This window comes from Eleutherodactylus coqui, chromosome 4, assembly GCF_035609145.1.
Source record: "Eleutherodactylus coqui strain aEleCoq1 chromosome 4, aEleCoq1.hap1, whole genome shotgun sequence".
In the NCBI taxonomy this organism is placed as follows: domain Eukaryota; kingdom Metazoa; phylum Chordata; class Amphibia; order Anura; family Eleutherodactylidae; genus Eleutherodactylus; species Eleutherodactylus coqui.
Window position 1 is genome coordinate 46,615,696 of NC_089840.1, and position 25,835 is coordinate 46,641,530.

Here is a 25,835-nt window from a genome sequence, read left to right on the forward strand (position 1 = left end):
ACCCTGCCCCTGTGGGGGTATGATTGTGAGTAACGGTCCCCTACCTGTCCAGTCAACAGCTATGACTGAGCTGATATCTAGAATTAGCTTCCACTGATGGGTCAGACTTCCTCTTTCCACTAGCCATACATTTTCCCTTTAGCAACCACTACAGGGGAAATGCAATATTGCATGCCAGCCATTTAAGTGAATGGACAACCATAGTAGTACATGGATAGGCCATGTCCAATAGAGACCCTTTCTTAGCAGCTATCCAGTCTGGCTATTGGGAAACCCATCTAAGATATTCACTAGTGTTGAGTAAACCAAACTAGTAGAACCCTGTTTCGGGTTAAAGTTTGCTAAAAGTTCACTCATCACTAATGTTTATATAATGTAATAGGACATATAAAAGGGGCTGTTGATGTTGAACTACCCCTTTAAATGCACGCTCAAATTGAAAATCATGGGGTAGGAGGAGCACTTCCCCAATTCTTAGAAAACAGGACTCTTTTGGGGTGCACTTGAAATGGCTTGTTTATTGTCACACTAGGCATTCCAAAAGCTCAGTTGTGTCTTCTTGTTCATGTCTGATAAGGTATTATACAGATGCTGCTATCTAAAGAACATCTGTCCTGGTGGTAGGCTCCCTTTAAGAAGGGAACAAAAAGACAACCATTTAGAACCCAGAATTCATGTTACAGGTAAAGCCACAGAAACTAATAATTTCTAAAGTTTTGACCTGAGAAAGTGGGCAGAGACAATTACAAAGTGCTGATTTATTCATTTGCATCCTATTATTTCTGGTACGTCGTTATATCAAAGTCAGGTCCTAAAATTGAGTGTCCGCTTAACTGAGTCTGAATGTAATTATTTTTAAATAGAGCGTAACAGTGAAATATCCGTAACCCATTAACTACTGGGTTCTGTTCTGACCTTACCTGTAAGGAAAACAGCAATGACCCCCCAAAAAGCAAAGATATATATGGGGGTAAATTATACATAGAGGTACTATTATAGTAATTATATTCTTGTACATAGGGGGCAGTATTATAGTAGTTATATTATTGTACATAGGGGGCAGTATTATAGTAGTTATATTATTGTACATAGGGGCAATATTATAGTAGTTATATTCTTGTACGCAGGGGGCAGTATTATAGTAGTTATATTCTTGTACATAATAGGTAGTATTATAGTAGCCATATTCTTGTACATAGGGGCAGTATTATAGTAGTTATATTCTTGTACATAGGAGGCAGCATTATAGTAGTTATATTCTTCTACATAGGGGCAGTACTATAGTAGTTATATTCGTGTACATAGGGGCAGTATTATAGTAGTTATATTCTTGTACATAGGGGAGCAGTATTATTGTGGTTATATTCTTGTACATAGGAGGTAGTATTATAGTAGTTATATTCTTGTACATAGGGGGCAGTATTATAGTAGTTACATTCTTGTACATAGGGGGCAGTATTATAGTAGTTATATTCTTGTACATAGGGGACAGTATTATAGTAGTTATATTCTTGTACATAGGGGGCAGTATTATAGTAGTTATATTCTTGTACACAGGAGGCAGTATTATAGTAGTTATATTCTTGTACATAGGGAGCAGTATTATAGTAGTTATATTCTTGTACATAGGGGGCAGTATTATAGTAGTTATATTCTTGTACATGGGAGGCAGTATTATAGTAGTTATATTCTTGTACATAGGGAGTAGTATTATAGTAGTTATATTCTTGTACATTGGGGGCAGTATTATAGTAGTTATATTATTGCACATAGGGGACAGAATTATAGTAGTTATATTCTTGAACATAGGAGGCAGTATTATAGTAGTTATATTCTTGTACACAAGAGGAGAATTATAGTCGTTATATTCTTATACATACAGAGCAGTATTATAGTAGTTATATTCTTGTACATATGGAGCAGTATTATAGTAGTTATATTCTTGGACATAGGGGGGCAGTATTATAGTAGTTATATTCTTGTACATAGGGAGCAGTATTATAGTAGTTATATTCTTGTACACAGGGGGCAGTATTATAGTAGTTATATTCTTGTACATAGGGGCAGTATTATAGTAGTTATATTCTTGTACATAGGGAGCAGTATTATAGTAGTTATATTCTTGTACAGAGGGGGCAGTATTATAGTAGTTATATTCTTGTACATAGGGGGCGGTATTATAGTAGTTATATTCTTGTATACAGGAGGCAGTATTATAGTAGTTATATTCTTGTACATAGGGAGCAGTATTGTAGTAGTTATATTCTTGTACACAGGAGCAGTATTATAGTAGTTATATTCTTATATAGAGAGAGCAGTATTATAGTAGTTATATTCTTGTACATAGTGGGCAGTATTATAGTAGATATATTCTTGTACATAGGGACAGTATTATAGTAGTTATATTCTTGTACATAGGGGGTAGTATTATAGTAGTTATATTCTTGTACATAGGGGGCAGTTTTATAGTAGTTATATTATTGCACATAGGGGACAGAATTATAGTAGTTATATTCTTGTACATAGGAGGCAGTATTATAGTCGTTATATTCTTGTACACAAGAGGAGAATTATAGTCGTTATATTCTTATACATACAGAGCAGTATTATAGTAGTTATATTCTTGTACATATGGAGCAGTATTATAGTAGTTATATTCTTGGACATAGGGGGGCAGTATTATAGTAGTTATATTCTTGTACATAGGGAGCAGTATTATAGTAGTTATATTCTTGTACACAGGGGGCAGTATTATAGTAGTTATATTCTTGTACATAGGAGGCAGTATTATAGTAGTCATATTCTTGTACATAGGGGGCAGTATTATAGTAGTTATATTCTTGTACACAAAAGGAGAATTATAGTAGTTATATTCTTGTACATAGGGGGCAGCATTATAGTAGTTATATTCTTGTACATAGAAGGCAGTATTATAGTAGTTATATTCTTGTACATAGGAGGCAGTATTATAGTAGTTATATTCTTGTACAGAAGGGGCAGTATTATAGTAGTTATATTCTTGTACATAGGGGGCGGTATTATAGTAGTTATATTCTTGTATACAGGAGGCAGTATTATAGTAGTTATATTCTTGTACATAGCGGGCAGTATTATAGTAGTTATATTCTTGTACATAGGGAGCAGTATTGTAGTAGTTATATTCTTGTACACAGGAGCAGTATTATAGTAGTTATATTCTTATATATAGAGAGCAGTATTATAGTAGTTATATTCTTGTACATAGTGGCCAGTATTATAGTAGATATATTCTTGTACATGGGGGGCAGTATTATAGTAGTTATAGTCTTGTACATAGGAACAATATTATAGTAGTTATAATCTTGTACATAAGGAGCAGTATTATAGTGGTTATATGCTTGTACATAGGGGGCAGTATTATAGTAGTTTTATTCTTGTACATAGTGGGCAGTATTATAGTAGTTATATTCTTATACATAGGGGGCAGTATTATAGTAGTTATATTCTTTTACATAGGGGGCAGTATTATAGTAGTTATAGTCTTGTACATAGGGACAGTATTATAGTAGTTATATTCTTGTACATAGGGACAGTATTATAATAGTTATATTCTTGTACATAGGGGGAGTATTATAGTAGTTATAGTCTTGTACATAGAAAGCAGTATTGTATTATATTTTGTACATAGGGGGCAGTATTATAGTAGTTATATTCTTGTACATAAGGAGCAGTATTATAGTAGTTATAGTCTTGTATATAGAGAGCAGTATTGTAATACTTGTATTTTGTACATAGGGGACAGTATGATAGTAGTTATTTTCTTCTACGTAGGAGGCAGTATTATAGTAATTATATTCTATATAGAGGGCAATATACTAAATTTAAGTAAACGTACTCAGCAAAACCCCCAAAAATAAGCAAAATGTCTTTGCCATGTAAATTAAAAATGCTGTGTAGATCATTGTTGAAAATGTTGAGCATGAATTTAATGACTGCTCAAGTGTAATAGCTAGAATAAAAACTGAATTGCATCTAAAAGATCTTTTTTTTCTTATTCTCCAGGTAAAGAAATGACCTATCACGGACAGTCAGAACAGCATGCTGAGGAGACGCAACCTTCTCACTACACTGCTCATTGTCCTACCATGGGCTCTTCTCCTAACATTGTGGCACCAAAACCCAACCAGCCGTTACCTCACCCTTTTAAGAAGTAAGTACCAAACATGAAGCACTATGTTGAGGCCATGCCAACCCACAACCAATCACATGACAACTGTTTGTATTGTCCCCTAGTGTGAAGTGTTTTATTATGCTATTTCTCTATTTGTGAGTAATTCAGTCCCCCTACAAGGGGAGCAGATGCTGGGCGACAAATCACCAACCTTAAAATGAACATGTAGGTTATCACAAAGCTTTCCATGGACCCCAAAGGTGTTTAAATCTGCACTTACCCATATACTATACTCCATTTTCTCTGCTTATGTCAGTGTCTGTCTTTACTGTAGTCCCAGGATTGTATTCCTGATTGAGTCATTTGCTTCTCCCAAAGGTGGGGATGTATCTTGGTGTTGCTTTTAAACATATGAAAGTGATTAGAAAGCAATGCAGCACCTGAATCTATGTTGGTGGGGGCTGCTATTTAGGACCCATCGCATCAACTGATTTGACTAATAGCTTTAATATTTTTTTTAGGGCAAGAAAGTTCCTAGATTTGTTTCAACCTGTGCATTATCTAGCAAATCATGCCTCTGAGCAATGGATGTAGTCAGTGATCTTCAGGTCCCTGCTGACATGGAGTTTCAATAGGACACATGCGGTTCTTTATTATAAGCATTCCTAAAGGACCCATTACAGTCTGTCTGCATACTCCAAGCAGAGCAAAATTATCTGGAGTGCTGTTTTTCAGATAACAAGCTCCAAATCTGCTGTATAGAGATACATTTACAGAGGTACATTATTAAATAGTACAAATGTAGTCACATACATTTCTGTCTGCATGCAGCCACCCTAAAGAGAGCTCAGGAGCCTACGGTATATTGTGTTATAAAGTTATAATGCATTTACAGAACACAATCAGCTAAAGAGCTCCCCCTAGTGGTGGCTGGAGGCAGAGAGCATTTTATCATTTAACTCTATGTCTGTGCAGGGGATTTGATGCTCTGTATTCAAACTATTATAAAGATATACAGGATGATTCAAAAGTCAGGGTCACAAGAATATCTTCAGAACGAAAAGAGATACGAGTGGGAAACTTTGTAGAATGCTTAAATGGGTGTGGAAAAACGTTTTGGCACTATAGTGATGGATTCTGTCCAAGAAAATGGGGTCAGTGGAAAGTGAGTCATTGGATACATGATTCAAGGGTAGAATTTCAAAACTAACAAGTTATGGATGATGTCATGTTGATCATTAATAAAGTTTTTATATTGCATTGGGTAGTATGGATAACACTAAAAACATGTCTTTTCAGGTTCCAGAAGATGCCATTAACAATCCAGGACAGAATTGAGATCTTTCTGATGGTCCGTAATGGAAGTTCCCTGAGGTGGCCGAGGCTTTCAATCAAGAACACCCAGGAAGATATCCAGTGAGACCATGAACTGTCAGGAAACTGATTCAGAAGTTCAGGAAACTGGTGATGGCCAGGAGAAGCTAAGAACTGGTCATTCGAACAGTGTTGCCAATCCCCAGGTGTCAACAGCTATGCTAGCTGTTTCCACAAAGAGTCCACAGAAAAGCACAAGGAGAGCGGCATTGAAGCATAGTGTGGGTCACGCAACTGTCAAAAGAATCCATGAAACACACAAATGGTACCCGAACGAACTGCAACAGACGTCATGTGAAGATGACCTGGGCAGACACTTGAAATTTTCTCAGTGGGCTTTACAAACGTGTAAACAAGATACACAATTTGAAAGTTCTGTCTTGATTAGTGATGAGGCAAATTTTTTTGAAAATCGAATCATAGAGAAGTTGGAAGGGACCTCCAGGGTCATCGGGTCCAACCCCTGTTCAATGCAGGATTCACTAAATCATCCCAAATGTCTGCCCAGGGAGGATAATAAACAAAACCACCAATACTAGAAAGTTCCCATAACTTCTGGATCAGTCTCCTGACAGTTTGTGCTCTCACTGGATGTCTACCCGGATATTCTTCATTGAAAGCCTTTGCCACCCCAAGTGAACTTTGTTACCGACCATCAGGAGGATTTCAGTTCTGTCCTGGATTGTTAACGGCATCTTCTGGTATCTGAAAAGGCATGTGATTAGTGTTTTACATACCACATAATTCAACATAACAACTTTATTAATACTCAACATGATATCATCCATAACTGGAAAATGGTTGGAGGTATTAACCCTTTACAATACAATTTTGGATTCAGGGTTTCCTAGGGGGCTTTCTCTTTCTGCCATTATACAATGGCGCCATCTGCTGGCTAGAGCCAGTACTGCGGTATGTGACATGCTGGAGAGGCCCCCGACAACAGAGCGGCCAGTAATTTACAGTAAGAATACCCTGCCAGACGTCTTCCGACATCAGAGCTGTAAATCCTTTAATCAAAATGTCTTTAGACGTCAGACAGTGGATTGGAAAGGGTTAAAAAAAACCATGGCACCTACCAATTTATGATCCGATTCTACCCTTAAATCGTGTTTTCCATGACCCCCTTTTTATTGAAGTTTTTTGAGCTGAATCCAAGGTGGCTGCTACCAAGTTGGCCAACAGGCACCACCATAGTGCCAAAAAGTTTTCCCCCACCCATCTACGTTTTGCACTAGGTTTCCTACATTAATTTATTTTTGCTCGAAAAATATTTCTTGAGGTCCTGACTTGAATAATCCTGTATAACCAAGTTACTCAATTTTTGACCTAATTATATTAAAACAAATGGTGTTCACGGGGAAACATTAAGTTGAAAGGGGTGGCCTCAGAACAACAACCCCTTATTCTTCTGGCACTTCTGTCTCTGACGCTAGAGATGGCTGTGGAAGTTTAACAGCTGCTTCAGCTATTAATTGATTTGAATGGGAGCTGACGCTAGATAAGGCACTTCCGCTGCCATCCCCTATGACGTACATCCATCCTACTGCACTGACAGCGGGCGTGTCAATCAGCTCATCATCAGGGATTCCAAGCAACAGATCCCTGGCAATTAACTATTGATGACCTATCCTATCCTGAGAATAGGTCATAGTTCTTGCCTGGAAAATCCCTAAAATGAGCCACGGCAGTACTCACTCCAGGCTTTTCACTGACTCCTGTTGCAGCAATTATCAGATTTTTGTAACAACAGAGAACCTCTTTTACTCCTTAGGGCTTAGTCAGACAGGCGTTTTTAGCCGCGATTTGCGCATGCGCATGCGTCCGGCGATTTTATAAAACCATTGCTTTGCAATGGTATCGGACACATGAGCGCTTTTTATGCGCTCGTCCGATAAATTATAGAACAGAAATCGCAGATCGCACCTATCTGCGATCTGCGATTCCTGTTCTCTTCTCTATATGCGCTCAATGGGGCCGGCGGTAGCAGCGCCGACCCCATTGAGAACATATAGAAGACAAATCATTCTTCTCTGCCACAGCTGTAACAGCTGTGGCAGAGAAGAACGATGTTTGCCCATTGAATTCAATGGAGCCGGCAATACAACCGTCTCCATTGAAAGCAATGGGCTGCCGGCGAGCGCTGGATGAATTGTCGGGAAGGGCTTAAATATATAAGCCCTTCCCTGCAATTCATCCTAAAATGTGTTAAAATAAAAAAAAATTGTATACTCACCTTTCCGCTGCAGCCGGAGTTCTGCCGCGGCCGCTGTCAGTTCTCCTGAACTGCTTCTCAGCACTATTCAGCCAGCGGGGCTTTAAAATCCCCGCCTGCTGAATGATCTGCCTCTGATTGGTCACAGCCTGACCAATCAGAGGCAGGTTTCACTCACACACCCATTCATGAATTCATGAATGGGTGAGTGACTGCTGCCTCTCATTGGCTCAGCGGGAGCTGCCCCTGATTGGTCCCGCTGAGCCAATGAGAGGCAGCAGTCACTCACCCATTCATGAATTCATGAATGGGTGTGTGAGTGAAACCTGCCTCTGATTGGTCAGGCTGTGACCAATCAGAGGCAACTCATTCAGCAGGCAGGGATTTTAAAGCCCCGCCGGCTGAATAGTGCCGAGAAGCAGTTCAGGAGAACTGACAGCGGCCGCGGCAGAACTCCGGCTGCAGCGGAAAGGTGAGTATACAATTTTTTTTTATTTTAACACATTTTAGGATGAATTGCAGGGAAGGGCTTATATATTTAAGCCCTTCCCGACAATTCATCCCGGGCTCGCCCGCAGCGCATTGCTTTCAATGGAGCCGGCTGTATTGCCGGCTCCATTGAATGCAATGCGCTGGACAGCTCCGGCCCGTTTCTAATGAAACGCGGCTAGGAGCAGATTTTCGGGCGTTTTTTCGGCCGATTTTTCGGCGCCGGTCACGCGATTTGCGCATGCGCATCCGTCATGCGATGCGCAAATCGCGCGAAAAAACGCCTGTGTGACTAAGGCCTCAAGGACCAAACACGGTGAAATATGACGCTTGGTGTTGGGCTGAAATATGACGCTTGGTGTTGGGCTTTAATCCCGGCTGATTGCAATCGAGCAGGAGCAGGTCAGTTTCTCGGCTGTCAGACACAGCTGAGGACCTGGAAAAGAAGGGAGAAGCATTTTTAACGGCTTTTGCCTTTTCCTTTCCATGCTACATAATGCTTAACGAGCGTTAAGTACTAAATAGTAAAAGTGGAAGTATTACTTCCATTATGCAATTCCGCGATCACATGACCACTGGGCGCCCCCTGCTACAGGAGAGCTGCAGGGCTCTAGCAGACCCTGATCAGCTCTGTTAGCTACTATTATCACTACAGGGGGATATTTTCCCCTGTAACTGGGACTCCTATGGATGCTCCAGCTACAGTAAAAAAGTATGACATTTTAAAAAAAGAAATAGGTCTTATATATGATGTCATAGGAATATACATGGTAAAAAAAAGTAACAAAAAGAAGTTAAAATTACAGAATAAAATAAAAAAATACATAAAAAAATTGTCCCACCGCTGACGCCAACCAAAACCGTTGCTATATGTTTCCTGTAATCCAAAACTATACAAATTAATATCAAAACATCCAAAACAAAAATGAGGAACCCATTCCCATACTTTATTTTAGCATAAATATACAAATTTTAAAAATAAACAACTATAAATAAAAAATAAATAATTTGTTTAGCTTTTTACCCCCCATAAAACAAAAAAAAAATGAAAAAAAACTCAGTGAAAAAAGATATTAAAAAATAGCCCTAAATTATGCCTTGCACCAGAGGCAACTACACACGTAATTTTATTGGTGTATGGATTGTTGGAGAGGAAGGGAGCATGAGGCTCAGTAACAGGTAAGGTTGGGGCTTGGGAGCGGGCGCTGGGTGGATGCCTCTCAGATGTAGGTTCAATGATACTCGTTTGGTGGGAGTGCTCACTGTAGACTCTACAGTGCCATAAGTCATTCCTCACTAAAAATCACTCTAGAAATCACTTTGCTTCCCATGTTTAGTCACAAAATTTAAAAAAGGGCTCCTTAGGCACTTTGTAATGGCAATGCGCCAAATTATTCCTAGACACTGGAAACAACAAGGCACTATCCACAAGATATCCTGGGTTGAAGCCAAGGATTCATTGCAACACTTCGAGGAACTCAGATGTCCTGATTTTACCACCAATCTCTTGGGCCTTTTCTCCACCTGGTCAGTATGGTTGAACTTCCGCGATTCATCCTCCTTTGCGGGTTGGATGCTAAGTGGTACTGTATAATGGACAATCCAAGCATGAAGCGGTCTGTCAGGACCCCATTCTTCTCATTTTTACTTTCTCTATTCTCCTTTTTCTCTTTCCCTTGATGACACCTAAATTATGTTTTAATTTCAAATTTTCATCAAAATATAGCAGCATATTTGCCAAAAATATATCCCGCGCAGGGGGATTCCAGAGTAGAAAATTTGTGAAACATAACATAACAACAGGTAATGAAAGATTAAGGCAATGACATCCACATATAATAGATCAGGTTTCTTTAGATTAGCACTATTACTCTCTATTTCTTCCATAGGACGTCCATAGTTCCCCTCCTCCCACCCCAGACCGCCATCCTCCCCATCTGACCGCTGAAGAGCTTCTGTAAGACCCGGGGCTCCCAGATGGTCAGACCACGGCTGCCACGTTTATTAGGAACAACCCCATCCTATCTTTCCTGATAGCTGAAAGCTTCTCGTATACCATCATCCATGAGATTCTAGCCTTGACTGGACCAATCTGCAGTACAGGCGATAACCATTGTGATGCTATATACACTCTGGTAGCCATACATATATTTTGAGCAAATTTGTGTTGTTTGTTGTTAAAGCCTAGCTGTTTATCCGCTAGCAAACATGTCACTGGGGCCTGGTCAAAGGGTTTGCCAATCATTGAGGAGACAAGGCCAGCGACCTGTCCCCAGAGTGATCTCGCCTCGGGCAGGTCTACCAGGTGTGTACAGTAGAACCTAATTCAGTGCATCCCCGAAAGCAGGATGATGAGCTGTTCATGTTAAATTTGCTAATAATTTCGGGGACCATATAGGGCCTGGGGAGAACCTTAATTAGGGTCTTTGCCAATGTCACCTGGTGGCTGCCTTTTGATGTAAACGTGCAACAATGATGCCAACTAGGTAGTGAGAGAGAGATGTTAAGGTCTCGTTCCCATCTTATCATATATGGAAGTTTGCCATCTAGGGGAGGTTGATTCATGGTTGCATAAAGGTAGGAGATAGTCCCCGGCTGCAGTGGGGTCCAAGGACACAACCTTTCAAAGTGGAGTTATTGGATGTAGAAGTCGTCATAGGCAGTAGTGAGCTGACAAAACTGTATATCTGGTGAAGTTCGAGCCATCTATTATCAGGGACATCATATTTCTCGATAATCTGGGGGATACTAAGCAGTTTTCGGAATTATAAGAAATGATTTAGGACATAGGCGTACCAGCAGGGGGTGCCGGGGTCGCAACGGCGACCCGGCCCTTGCGCTTGAGGGGGCCTAGAGGCCCCCCTCCAGCATATACAGCTTTACTTTCACTTCGCGCTGTCGACCGCCGCTTGCTAAGTTAGTGCGGTCCAGCCGGCCGTCCGACAGCACGAGCCAGAGAGTAGAGTAGGAGAAGGGAGGGGGAGGACTTGAATAGAAGACAGGGGAAAAGGAGGGGATAGGGGAAAGAGCAGAGAGGACACAGAAGCAGACTCACCGCACACAGGCACAGCACAGCAAGGCATCCAGTGGAGCAGGGATGAGGTCATCTCCATGCTGCTTCAGTCCTGCTGACACTGTGTACAGCTGCTCTACTCAGCAGAGAAGTAGTCTGGGCACCAGGGTATGTATCTGCTTGTCTGCCTGTCTGTATGTCTTTCTATGTGTCTGTCTATCTATCTTGTCTGGTCTCATATCTATCTATCTATCTATCTATCTATCTATCTATCCCATAAATCTATCTATATATCTCCTATCTATCCTATATATCTGTCTATCTATCTCCTATCTATCTATCCCATATATCTATCTATCTCCTATCTATCTCCATCTATCTCCATATCTATCTATCTATCTCCATATCTATCTATCTCCATATCTATCTATCTATCTATCTCCATATCTATCTATCTATCTCCTATCTATCTATCCCATATATCTATCTCCTATCTATCTATCTCATATCTATCTATCTATCAATCTATCTATCTCCATATCTATCTATCTCTCTGTCTATCTATGTATCTCCTATCTAATCTCTCTCTCTCTCTCTCTATTTATCTCCTATCTATCTATCTCCATATCTATCTATCTCATATCTATCTCTCTCATATCTATCTATCTCTCTATCTATCTATCTCTCACTCCTAGGCCGCATGGCCACTTGCACGCACAAATTTCACTGCTGAATCCCGCAGTGAAATCCGTGCATGCCCACGGACATGGAGAGGGAAAATACATTATACTTACCTCTCTGGACGCTGCGGGGCTCCCCTCTGTGCAGGCCTGATCTTCTTTCTTCCGGTCGGCGGGCGTGCTCGGCACGCCGGCAGCGTGCCGCGTGCATGTGCACCAATATTTTTAAAAATCTCCTGTTCTCCCGCGTATGCGCGGCACAGCACAAAAACAGCTGCTGCTGTGCCGCAGATACGAACAGCTTCCATAGGCTTCAATGGAAACCGTGGGAGCCATCCGTGTGGCAGATCCGCAGGAAAATGGAGCATGCTGCGATTTCTTCCTGTGCGTGTGACCCGCACTCTGGGAAGGAATCCCATGTGCATGTTTTTAGCTGCCCTAGCGATGCCAATGCATCCCTATGGGCAGCAAGATGCATGAATCTCCCGTGCGGGTCCACATGCGGATTTTATAAATAAAATCCGCACGTGGACATTGGCCCTCAGGCATAGCTACGGGGCGAGGGGGAAAAGGGCCTGGGGGGACCCGAGCTGAACTTTTGCACCCAGGCCCCTAAGCCTTTAGGTACGCCCCTGATTTAGGAGTACTATACCCCTATTCTTCCACCAGCAGAAGGTCTTCCACTGGGTATTCAGGGGGAAGCCCTGGTTAGGGATAATAGGCAAAAGGGGAGAAGGGTCTGTCATAAGAGAATATTTGAACCTAGTCTTTCTCCACATGTCGAAAAGATGGGACGTCAGTGGGCATGCTAGATACAGGGCCGCTACCTTGAAACTCCTGTCCCAGAAAACTGTATGAAAGCCCAGCGGGGCTATCATAGAGGACTCCAGTTCTGTCCAAAAGGGTGCTCCCTTCCCAGCAAATAATGGAGGGATCTGGGATAATTGGGCTGCCAAAAAAGATTTTTGAAAGTTGGGAACACACAGCCCACCTGTCTATGGTAGTACATCATATTTTGGCAAATTCTTGGTCTCTTCCCTCCCCAGACAAATTGGAAAACAGTCTGCTGAATATCTTCCAATTCAGCCGTAGGAATGTTAACTGGGAGGCAGAGAAATAAATAAAGAAGTCTTGGTAGTATCGTTATTTTAATTGCATTTATGCGTCCAATCCAGGACAGGGTAGGCTGGTCCCAGCTCATCAGTTCTGCCTTAATGGCTTTAAACAATGTGGTTTATTCCATTTATACAGGAAGGTCAGAGTAGGAGTGAGTTTTATGCCTAGGTAGGTAAGATAGTGGGGAGGAGTGTGAAACCCAAAATTGAGGTCTATAAGCTTTTTCATTGGGCCGGGAACATAGATATAAAGAGCCTCTGTGTTGTCCATAGAGCCCCGACACCTCTGCAAAGGAATCAAGGGTTCCAAACAGGTTGGGTAGGGAAGTCAGAGGCCTAGTGAGGGAGAGCAGGATATCGTCTGCGAACAGACTCATCTTGTATTCTCTATTCCCATAACTAAGACCTGCTATGTTCGGGTTTTGTCTAATTAAACAAGCCAGAGGCTCCATCGCTAATGCAAATAGGGCCAGGGACAACGGACAACCCTGTCTTGTCCCTCTCTGAATAGGGATCGAGTGGTTCTCTGCATTTGGGAGTTTTAGTTTTACAGACATATGGGAGTACAGAGACCTGAGGGCCTCTAAGTAAGGCTCCTCCACACCTATCTTTTCTAAAACAGCAAATAGATAGTCCCATGACAAGCTATCAAACACCTTTTCTATGTCAAGTGCTAGAAGGAGCAATGGGGAATTCTGGCATTGTGAGATGTGGACAAGGTTCAGAATTTTTCTAACTATCTAGCATTATCAGGGGCTTGGCGTGCAGGTGTAAAACCCACTTGGTTCCTGTGGATCAGGGCAGGGAGATATTTATTTATCCGGGTGGCGAGAATACTTTAATAGTAAATATTTTATAATCTAGATTTAAGAGAGATATGGGGCTGTAGTTCTTTGGGGTGGTGTGATCTTTATTGGGTTTAGGAATCACCACTATATGAGTGTCCAAGAATTCCTCAGGTATTTGTTTTCCCGAAAGTAGGTCATTATACAGACGAACCAAGGGGTCGATGAGGAGTTCTGCAAGCTTTTTATAGTAGAGGGCGGTCAACCCATCAGGCCCTGGAGCTTTGCCTAGCTTTAGATTTTTTTAGAGTTTCTTCCACCTCCTGCACCTCAATGGGCTGGTTTAAATCAGATTGTTGATTTGGGTCCAGCTGTGGAAGCAGGATTCCTTCCAGGAAAGACTGTGGCGCTAGTGGGTGGCTCTGTGGTTTATATTTATAGAGAGAACTGTAGAAATCTCGAAATGCCTGCACAATTGTGCTGGGGTTTGAGGTGTAGTTCTTATCGCCGGACTGAATTGAGTAGACTGTGTTAAGTCCCTCTCTTTGCCTAAGCTTTGCGGCCAACAACTTGTCGGGTTTATTAGCCAGTCGGTAGTAATGGGCTTTTGTCCACTGGAGGGCCGTCTCAGCTTGGGATGTGTAGAGTAGATCCAGCTGGAGCTTAACGTCTAAATTATGTTTTATTAGTTTTATTTCTAAATATTAGTTTAGTTGGTCTCCCTGAAGGAGTGTGCTAACAAATGGGGCTTCTTACCCTTATGGGTCTCGGGTTGGGTGACCCACTTGGGGTAGGCCGTTATATTATATTAAAGTTTGAGCAGTTTATTTATATTTTTTTTAAATTGACCTCAAGTCATTGTATTATATGTTGGCTCAACAACAATGTAACCAATAAAAACTTTTTAAACACAAAAAATAGCATTGGGTCACTGAAAAAAAAACGCATCAAAAATAATTTTGGTAGCTGAAGTAAAAAAAAAAAAAAAATCGGGCAGTAAAACCACCACATGTGTAAAATCTCAAAAAAGTGTCTGGTTCTCTAAGACTAAAACACCCTGGTTCTTAAGGGGTTAAGCCATAAAATACTGGGTAGATAATAATTTTCCAGTACCGCTAGCCCTCACACAGGTACGTTTTCCATATTGTTCCTCTGTAAGCCAGATTCTTCCTTTCTCTGGAATTTCATAATGTGATATTTTGGGAGAAAAAGCTTCTAGAACAAACAGAAATGATTCGATATATTTATAGATTTCTTTGATTACACTTATCTCTGCCAGCGGCCGGCTCGGCATTAATCACGACTAACCAACCATTGATATTAACCAGATGCACTGGCTCATTCTACTGATTAAATGTAAATGTTCTTGACCTTTGTATAGTCAGGAATAAGATGGGGAAGCGCAGGATTCCATGAGTGTTTTACGTATAAGTCTCATGCCTTCCCTGAGAAGGTGCCAACCTTTGCAAAAATATTATTTTTTCCCTATATAAAGCAAAATTCTATTTTTTCAGGAGCTTTTGCTGGTTTTCTATTATTTAACAGTTAAAGGGGTTTTCTGGGCAAAAACTATTGATGACCTATCGGCAGAATCGGTCATCAATAGTTAATCGGAGGGACCCCGCTGCTCGTAATGATCGGTGACAAGCTAATCGCCCGGCCCGCTGTCAGTGAAGTGGGGCCAGACATTGTCATATGGGATAGCAGCGAAAGTGCCATAGCTGGCTATACTCCCATTGAAATCAGTGGGAGCTGAAGCCACTATTACACTTTCGGCATTGCCGCCTGCAACACCAGGGTTAGACGGGGAAGTGCAACGGTCGGCTTCAGCTTCCATTGTCCCCTATGACACATTCTGCTCACTGCACACTCACAGCAGGCCAGACAATCAGCTCATTGCCAGGGATCCTGTGCTGTGGGTCCCTGGAGATTGAGGATAGGGCATTAATAGTTTTCGCCTATAGGAAATGACTATTAACTGTTACAGGTTTTTTTTTAGTTAAATATATTGAGCAACCATAGCTAAAGGTTTCCCTGTGGTGCACTGTTCATTCAATTATCGTCAGCCAAGGTTTTTAGGCTGGCATAAAATCCATTGTTTTACCGCTGGAAATTCTTTCAGTTTGAACGCAGTTCGTCCAGTGTTTCCAGCAATTAAGCAATGGCTTTATTTTGCTTTGCATATTCAATGAATACAATGTTTACTAAGCCGCTAGGAGAAGAATGGAATGTGTCTGCCAGATGGTTGCTCAGCTGGGTGAACAATTGCCTAAACACACGCCCAGCTGAGCAAACAGCTTGTGGACGAAAACACAGATGATTACTGCAATTTATAAAATCAGCAAACCAGCATATGGCTTCTTTTGGGCGAAACACTGTGTCAGGATGTGCATTCAGGTCGGTGCTATATATGGTATAAGTATGTTCATTTATTTACATCAACCATTATACTAATGCATGTTTGACTGATGATGTACCATTTTTGTGTGAGGGCTGCACTATCTTGTGAAACTAGTGAATTTTAAATAGAAATATTTTAATATGATTAGTAAATAAAGATATTTTTTTATATATTCCTAATCTTTTTGCCTGTTTGCAGTGAATAGAGGCAGGCATTCATTCTGCCTCCATTCTCAGAACGACTATTGCTCCTGTGTAAAAGCGCAGAAGTGATGGTCTGTGGAACAGATGTCAGGCGGTTCTGCGCCCAACAGTCATCCCGCGTAAAGGGACCTTTACATCATTAGAGCACCTCATGGATATGCCCCCTCCACGTGGTTCTGTTTTGTACTGCTTCTTTCAGTTTGATCATTTGCATGTTGCCAGTGTGTTCTTTGGGGGTCAGGTCCTGTTTGGCCCTTGACCTCTCCAAGCATTGTCGCTGTTTCTAATGAATTAGCTCGCATTATGTTGCGGAAGTATGAGAATCTCTGTTTCGTAATTTTACTCTCCAATGTAAACTTTGGTTTGATGCCGTCTAGGACTGTTTTGTTCGTAATCTTTGCAGTCCAAGGAGTTTCCTCCAGCACCAAAGTTTGAATGCATAAATCTTCTCTGGTCCATTTTCTTCAAAGTCCAACTTTCGCAGCCATAAGTCGTGATTGGGAAGATGATTGTGTTGACTAGCCGGCAATTTGTTGCAATGCTGATGTCTTTGTTTTTCCAGATTGTATCCATACTTAACATTGCGCTGCGAGCTAGCGCAATTCAACATATTATTTCGGGTCCTAAGTCTGCATTATGGTCAATTTTCAATCCAGGGAAGAGGAAGTCTTGAGCTGCTTTGATTTCTTCATTGCTGATTTTGTTTTTTCCTGTACCATTATAGGGCTGTTTCTTGATATATAAGTGTGGGCCGGCTTGTTCAGTTCCTTCTTTAACTTTTAGTATGAGTTGTTCAAGATCTTCCTGACTTTCTGCATATCTGAGATTGTTGATGTTTCTTCCATCGATCTTGACTCCAATGTTGGATTTGTGATTTCTACTAATAATTAGGAGTAGCCTATCACAAGATCTACCTTTACTTGACTTAAATTGATATTTTCATGTAAAATCATGCAGCAAGTAAATTGACCATTTGCTAGCTTTAAAGGGGGCAGGTAAAAATGGTAAGTGCTTAGACAGAGTTTTTGAAATTCAGAGGAGCTCTGGAGAGGCCTGCCTTCTACTAAATTTCAGCATTGAATCAAAGATGCATCCAAAAATATGGAAAAAGTTAGTACATGGAAGAGAATGTCCAAGTGGTCCCATGTTTTGGGCCATTGAGTAGTCAACCATTAAAGCGTCACTGCTGTGCTCCCATTTTGTATTTCAGATCCAGATCATTAGTCCTTTAGAACCTAGTGATACTACATCAAAAACATTTTTGATTTAATGATCTTTTCTGTTGGAGACAGATTTACTTTGCTAGGGCTTGTAAGGCATAGGATTTGGGGGTTCAGAAGGTCCTTTCTTTCTGATGGCCACACCTCTTTATACAGGACAGATTGTGTATTTTCAAGTAGACGTACAGAAGTCAAACATAAATCAGTCTTGACATACACCTTCTCTAAACCTGTGCCACTCTAGGCACAGGCCCACTGAGTCTAATGTGAAATTTGACTACATTTATTTCCTATTCTTGTTCGGAAGATTTTCTCATCTCATCACAGGATTGTGAAATGATGATACCTCAGTGAAGATATTTACCAGTCGGAATCTTGTTGCCAAGTGACTGTAAGAACTATTTTAATAAGAAGGAGGAAAGTGATTCCATCTCACAAAGCACAGCAACCAAATCACTTATTGCCTTAAAGGGGTTTTTTGAGTTATTACTCCCCATGCCCAAAACTATATTAAAGAGATATACACACCATAGTGCCGGACTACTGTTTCGACAGTCCGGCACTGCGGTAATTTATAGGTGACGTCACCCGGCTATCAGGTTGTCCGTAAACCTTTCACATAGGCTTCTAATGAAGAAGCCCCGAGGCAGGTTTACAGGATGTTTCTGATGATGTCCCTGCCAGATTCACATTCACTGCAGTGGTCATGTGGGTAAACAATTAACATGACTGCTGCCGCCAATGTAGACAAAGCAACAGAGTAGAGTCCAACAACAGTGGGGAAGCAACATGCAGTGGGAGGTAAGTATGTGAGTTTTTTTGTTTTAAACACAACTTGTTCCCCATGTCAGTAATGAAAAAAATATCAGAAAACCCCTTTAAGAGGATAAGTCAAAATGTATCTGTAAACCACACGTAAAATATGAGATAACCATGTGACTAGGATACAGATGATATATATCATTCCTAAATGTTTTGGGGAAATACACAATATGCCCATGCTAATGACTTTAAATCTCATGTTTAGCTTAAAAAGAACACTTTCATACATCCTATTACGGAATTATTACTTAACAGAGGGTATTCTCTGTTCCTCATGGATCCTCATTTCTCGGTCAGAGTGGAGTGGTTACAAAGAGCATCTCTTGCTCTGGAGGGCCTCTCCTGTCCTGCATTACACAGGCAACCAATTGATGTGAATGGTCACTGTGTAATACTTCATTTCTCCTGTGGTGGCACTGCAGCAAAACAGAACACTTATTGCCAGGTTCCGCAATAGATTACAGCTGATCACTAGGAATGTGAGCAGGGAAAAATGTGTGATTATCTTATTGTCAAGGAACCCTTTCAACAAGTGCGGAATGCCCAAAGCAGAAGCCCCCCTTAAGATACAGTTTTCATCATTTTACTATGGGACTATTTTCTCTCAATGCCAGACATTATAAAACTTTTTGGCTAGAAAAAACAAGCAATCTTTTCTCTCTTACAAAATGTGAAATTTCTAAGCCTAACGTAAGTCATCTTTTCTTTCTTACAGAGGAGATAGGTGACAATTCCACAGTGAAACCCCTGTTCAGTAATGTAACACAAAGTAAAGATGATTCTCTTCAATGTGTCAGCCAGTACCCCACCAGGGAGACCCCAGTTGTGGTCAGGACATATGTCTATTCAAGACCCCCACGTTGGAATGAAGATATTCCAGTTATCTATGTGATTACGCCCACCTACACTAGGCCTGTCCAGAAGGCTGAGCTTGTTCGATTAGCCAACACTTTTCTCCATGTAGTCAATTTGCACTGGATTGTGGTGGAAGATTGTCCAAGAAAAACAAAGCTCGTGGCTAACCTACTTGAGAAAGCAGGACTCAACTTCACCCACTTAAATATTGAGAGCCCACATAACCAAAAAGTGGGCATATCAAGGACACCTGAGGTCACCCCTCGAGGAACCGTGCAGAGGAATCTTGGCCTTCGGTGGCTTAGAGACAACCTTAACGCTTCAAATCCACCAGAAGGAGTTGTCTATTTTGCAGATGATGATAACACGTACAGTCTTGAGGTCTTTGAAGAGGTAAGCGATCTAATAAATACAGCTCTCGAGAGAGAGAGAGAGAGAGCCATAGTTGGCCTTCAGACATTATAAATATCTTAATTCACCCTTGTAATTGGCTTCACAAAACATGCTTAATCACCTTTAATGTTGAAATTTCAATTTTATGTCTATTGAAAAATCAATATGTTTTTGCTCTTTAATTAAATTGTGATTTAATCATGGATTTTAACGGGCAATACGCTTTAATGTGTAGTGAAACAGTCATTACAGCTTAGAATATCATCTGCTACCATGACATGATTCAAAAAGTTGACCTTTGGACAAACCCCCAATTTCTTAAGATCGTTAAATGAAAATAGTTTTATTGTTGTAGGAACGAACTGTACTTAAGAGGAAATGTTTTTTTTGTAATTTGGCGAAGAAATTAAAAATGGGGGAGGGCAGTAATATTAATAGAACAGTAAAACTGTCAAGAGAGTACTAAGATAATACAATGTAATCTTAACCCAAATAATTTATAAGCTGCATACACTTTGATTCATTAAAACACGGTTCTTTGGGTTCAGTGCAGCAGGAAGGAAGGACCCAGTGGAATATTAGATATACATGGAGCGACGCGATGATTAATATCTCTCATTAACATATCAAGTACCGTGTGTGCAAACTCCTCGTAATCTAACACATAATAACAGCTTACAGCTAAAGCAATTTATCATAACCATCCACCTATAAGAAGGATACAGCACTCTCCTCCCATTAGATAAAAGAGCCAATGACTTCCCATCAAACTCCCAAAAAAATTAACCCTTTGCAAGCCACTGTTTGACGTCTTCCTACATTCTGATTGAAGCTTGTACCGCTCCTATGTCGGAAGACGTCCAACGAGGTATTCTTACCGTCTATTGCCAGTCACTCCGCTGTCGGAGCCTCTCTGCCACACACAGACTGGCTTCAGCCAGCACATGGCACCATTGTATAACAGCAAAGAGAGAGCCTTTTAGGAAACCATGAATCCAAAATTGGATTGGAAAGGGTTAAATTGTATGAATGGTTAAAAAATATTGAATTACTCCCATATACCGTAGCTGAGCTGAAGTTATCATTTTATTGTTTCTCTTATGTACCTTGAGTTAATAACTCCTACACATCTTGTATATGATGATGGCAACTAGAGATGAGCGAACCTACTCGGCCACGCCCCTTTTTCACCCGAATACCCCGATTTTCGAGTACTTCCGTACTCGGGCGAAAAGATTCGGGGGGTGCCGTGGGTGAGTAGGGGGTTGCAGCGGGGAGTGGGGGGGAGAGGGAGAGAGAGAGGGCTCCCCCCTGTTCCCCGCTGCTACCCCCCGTTCCACCACGCCTCCCCCGCCCCCCGGCGCCCCCCCGAATCTTTTCACCCGAGTACGGAAGTACTCGAAAACCGCGGTGCTTGATCGAGTAATTACTTGAAACGAGTACGTTCGCTCATCTCTAATGGCAACCTAACTCAAACTACATTAACAAACCAAGCTCTGCTACATTAGTAGGAATTTCTAAATGTTTATTGGTTCTCAGCCCTGAGTTGATGATGCCACACTATTTTATAAGGGTTTGTGAGTCTCTGCTTATGTCACACTCCTCCTCCTCCTCCTCCTGCTCTCCTCTCCATAGACTCCTATAAGCAGCATCAGCTATCACCCTCCTTCACTTTCTATTCTCCGTCTTGTTATTTCTGTTACTAGAGACGGATTTTACTTCACAACAGGCAATACACAGCAAATTAGAAGGAAGGGAGACCCCCTAATGTCCAGCACGTTAAAGTGATTTTTCAGCATAAAAACATCATTTTAGGTAAATAAAGTAAATTGCACTTTTGCTACTTATCACATTGACTATCATATTAACACAAGTTGTCTCAAAGTGCAGTGACCAAATTTTCCTAGCATACATAGGATATCGATAGATGTTGTCATAAATGTTTCATCAGTCTGGAATCTCCATTGATATTATGAACAGATGTCCCATGTATACTGTATATAAGAGACTAGTACCTCCCATAAACTATGATGGAGAGTGACTGCATGAGTGATGCCACCCCTCCGATGGATAAAGGGCTTTTTCTGAGGCTCCCATAACATTAAATTGAGCACAACTGAGTTAGATGGTGGAAAGAATGTAAAAGAAAATGGCACTAATACTCAACATAAGCAGAAAAAGTTTATAGGTAGTATATGCACCAATACTGGGACCTAGGGGCTTCCACCACCCACCCTCCATGCCCTGGCTTGTTAAAAGTCCAAACCTGATCAGAAGAAAGAGCTTTTAGCTCTCTGACCCTCTATTTACCTTGCAGACCATAACCTATTTTTTTGCTTGTGACCCACCTAGCATTCTCTTTCTATATCATCACCCTTGCCTGTCCTGACATGAAAATTGAATTGGGATTGGGGAAGCAAAGAATTTTCTCATTACACCACTGGTCACTATATAAATGGGTAGTGTATATTTTGCTCCCCTCTTAGGAAAATTAGGTCACCTAATTTCATGTGAACTATCCTAATCAATTAAATGAGATGGATAGGTGGCCATGTATGTGTTTGGCACCATCCTTTACAGTCTAAAGGACACTGGGGCACCTATATCCGTAACTCTCATAGACTTGTGAAGAAAGCCAGAAACATGTGTGGACACCTCTCCTATATGAGGCTATGATAGGGGGTTAGGTGGGGTCCAGATCCCAAAGTTTGGATGAACACTTTCAAATTTCGTGACTTCAACAATTTTAACCTGCTCTTGCATATAAGTATTATTCTGTGGTAAGGAATTGCTAACAGTAATGTACTGTCTCATCAACAGATGCGATACACTAGGACAGTATCTGTCTGGCCGGTGGCTTTTGTTGGTGGTTTGAGATACGAGTCTCCAAGAGTTGGCCCTACAGGACGAGTGATCGGCTGGAAAACAGTGTTTGACCCTAAGAGGCCTTTTGCCATTGACATGGCTGGTTTTGCCATTAATTTACGGTTAATCCTTGAAAGACCACACGCCAACTTCAAGCTAGAAGGAGTAAAGGGAGGTTATCAAGAGACCAGTTTGCTGAAAGACTTGGTCACCATGGATGGACTGGAAGCCAAAGCCGCCAACTGCACTAAGGTCAGCAAAGAAGCTGCAATTCATGGCTACTTGAGGTTACATGACCAAATTTTCAAACATCCAAATGTTCATTCATTCATATGAAAAAGTAACTGACCCTTTAAATTTAGGAATATCGCAACCCACAATTTGATATATACAGTCTGTATATCTTCCCTTCATACAGGTTTTGGTCTGGCACACAAGGACTGAAAGACCTACACTAGTGAATGAGGGAAAACGGGGCTTCACAGACATGAACATTGAAGTGTAGTCACCAAGTGTATCACTACGTGAGTGCAGTCTCCTTACTCGGGAGCTATGGATTATTATGCAGAGTTATTTTTGTCAAAGTTCACAATTTAAAGGAATTTTCCGCCATAAAAGGTATGTACACGTTAGACAGAAAGTTTTCTATTGTTCCGATGTATCTAAAACACAAAATGAACACAACCTTGTTAATTGTTTTGATTAAAAATCTATGACAATTTTGTGTCTACGGCTCCTAGGAGGGCCTGTGTGCCTCCATGGTTACAGACCACAAACAAGCCCCAGGTAGTCGGATCCTGCAGTCAAACTAATTATCCTCCGGTCTCCTGCTTCTTGCTGACTTACTGAATGTTTAGACTATAGAATGGCTGCAAATACTACAGTAGATTTCCTCCCAAGCTCTCCTCCAGGCCAAAACAGGAAAAGCATTTAACAATTAAAAGCCTCCTTTCCCTTGATGCCTTCTTTATAAAAAATTCATGACCTACCGCAATAATATATCTTTGTCTTTATCCAAACATTTTTCAAAGTCGGAAAGTGCCTTTAAAGCAATTTTATTCCATTTGGGATCCTTGTTTGAAGTTCAATAAAAGGGGAGTTTTATCTATTATTCTGTTAGAATTGTCTTTTTTGCAACAAACAAAGCTCTAAAAATAGTGATTCGGTATTGTTTTAGGCTGGCTTCACACGGGAGTAAGCACATTTATGTGCACATTTGCACAATGGGCTTTGTGTAGTTGGGTATTATTGTATCTTGACGCCACCGGAAGCTAGGGGTTTGACAGGGCTTGGATGCAGAAACGCCCCTGTCACACCCCTAGCTATCGATTGGCTACCTTCATGTAGGTCCTACCAGCAGCGTGTAGATTTATTTTTGCCTAGCCTGGAGGGTTAGGCTTTGCTTCCATGTTACAGTGGTAACATGGAAGCATTGACAGCAAATAAGCTAAGGATAAGTGGAACACTAATCCCTAACCCTAACCCTCCAGGGCTGGCAAAAATGTAGACCCTGACACCGGCAAACTGCTCCGTTCATTAATCAGTGCCCCCCGCCTCTCTGAACCGCTCCCCACTCCTGCTCATACACCCTGGCCCTGCTGCTGCCGACAAAGTGCTCCGCTCATGAAACTGCATCCCCCCCACCGCTATGCAGCTCTCACCGCCCCATGCCACAGCAGCGCTCTCACCTTCCTCCACGGCGTCCGCCGGTGTACAGCAGCGCTCAGAAGTCCCGACCGCTGCCTGTCACCTTCCTCCACGGCGTCCGCGTCAGCCGGACAGCCAATCAGGAACAGGGGGGCGGCAACCCCCTGTCAAACACCCTGCATCTTGACTCCACCACTACTTCCGGAGGCATCAAGATACAATAATACCGTGCAGTTGCACAAGCATTTGCATGTTTTGGGCCGCTTTCACATGGGCGACAAAATCACACAATTTCCTTGCGATGCAACAGTGCTACTGTAGTGGACCAGAGTTGGCGTCCCTCCAGCACTTAAGAATCTGTATGTTTTATGTGTGTCTCGTGTCACTGTTAGGAGTGTTGAATGGTACAGTATTATCTGTCTTAACCCAAAACAGGGCATGAATGAGTTAATTTCTGGTGTCTGAAAAATGTATCGTTCTAGTCTTGTTTATGTGTATTGTGTGTCTTAACCTTCTATGTGCACCTGCCTTGCAATAGGTCAGGTGTTAGGGGGAGGAGTTAGAGAGATGTCAGTTAGGTGAAGGAGAGACAGGAGGTTGGTTTGTGAGGAGAGAGTGGGAAGCAGTGAGGAAGAGAATGGAGATGGGGGAGGGAAGGGCTGCTCCTGCAGGGCCGAGCCTGGACAAAGTCTCCCCTCGTGGGAAGTTCATCACCTTTGGGGATAGAAATGCTAGTAGAGATGAGTGAGTATACTCGCTAAGGCCCATTACTCGAGCGAGTAGTGCCTAAGCTGAGTATCTCCCCGCTCATCTCTAAAGGTTCGGGGGCCGGCGGGGGGCGGGGAAGAGCGGGGAGGAACAGAGGGGAGATCTCTCTTCCCCTCTCTCCCCCCCGTTCCCCGCCACAACTCACCTGTCACCCGCGCCGGCCCCCGAATCTTTAGAGATGAGCGGGGAGATACTCGGCTAAGGCACTACTCACTCGAGTAATGTGGCTGTCAGGACAGTGTCCGGGATATGGGGGTCCCTGATATATCCCGCAACCCCTGTCCCTGCCTACTTGCCCCCCTGGGCTAACCCCCAGGGCAACAACTGGGCGGCGGTCCCTACCCTCACTAGGGAAGCGGGACACGGGGAGACAAACAGACACTGAAGACAAACAACGGTAGAGCGGTCAGACAATCCGGGTCGGCAACAGGAGGGTACGCAGTACAGGGGGGTCAGGCAAAACGTAGTCAAGGTCCAAAAGCAGAGGTCAAGAAAGCCGGGGTCACAAACAGGAGTCAAAAGAATACGCGGGTGCAGCTGGAAGACCAAACTAACACTGGCAAGGCCTGAGAGGAAAACACACCTATTTAAATGCTGTCAGCGCTCCCGCCCCAGAAGCTGATTGGGGCGGGGAGCCTGACAGCAGCAGGGCTAATCAGGGCGGTGCTGGGGGCACGCCCCCAGTCTCACTGCACAGACAGTTACCAGGGAAGCCAGCCTGGTAGTCAAGCGACTAGAAGCACCAGCTGCCTCCCTAGCAACCCGGCGGCGACCAGTCTTACAGCGGCCCGGGGAGATCACAAGAACCGGGGTACCTCTGCGCCGTGCTCCTGTACCCCG

General features: G+C 42.2%; 1 protein-coding gene across 2 annotated transcripts in view; it reads left to right on the forward strand.

The window, feature by feature from the left end:
* The window catches only part of LOC136624590 (galactosylgalactosylxylosylprotein 3-beta-glucuronosyltransferase 1-like), a 129,627-nt gene that overhangs the window by 89,244 nt on the left and 14,548 nt on the right, over positions 1 to 25,835 (forward strand). Inside the window, exons 2-5 of one of the 2 annotated variants that reach the window (XR_010792357.1) lie at positions 4,042 to 4,189; positions 19,183 to 19,715; positions 22,536 to 22,832; positions 22,999 to 23,198. Coding sequence is in view for 1 of the 2 variants with exons in the window: in XM_066598550.1 (XP_066454647.1) it covers positions 4,078 to 4,189; positions 19,183 to 19,715; positions 22,536 to 22,832; positions 22,999 to 23,085 (1,029 nt within the window). In the remaining variant the exon portion in view is untranslated. The remainder of the gene's footprint in view (positions 1 to 4,041; positions 4,190 to 19,182; positions 19,716 to 22,535; positions 22,833 to 22,998; positions 23,199 to 25,835) is intronic. The other variant, XM_066598550.1, reaches the window with a different exon arrangement.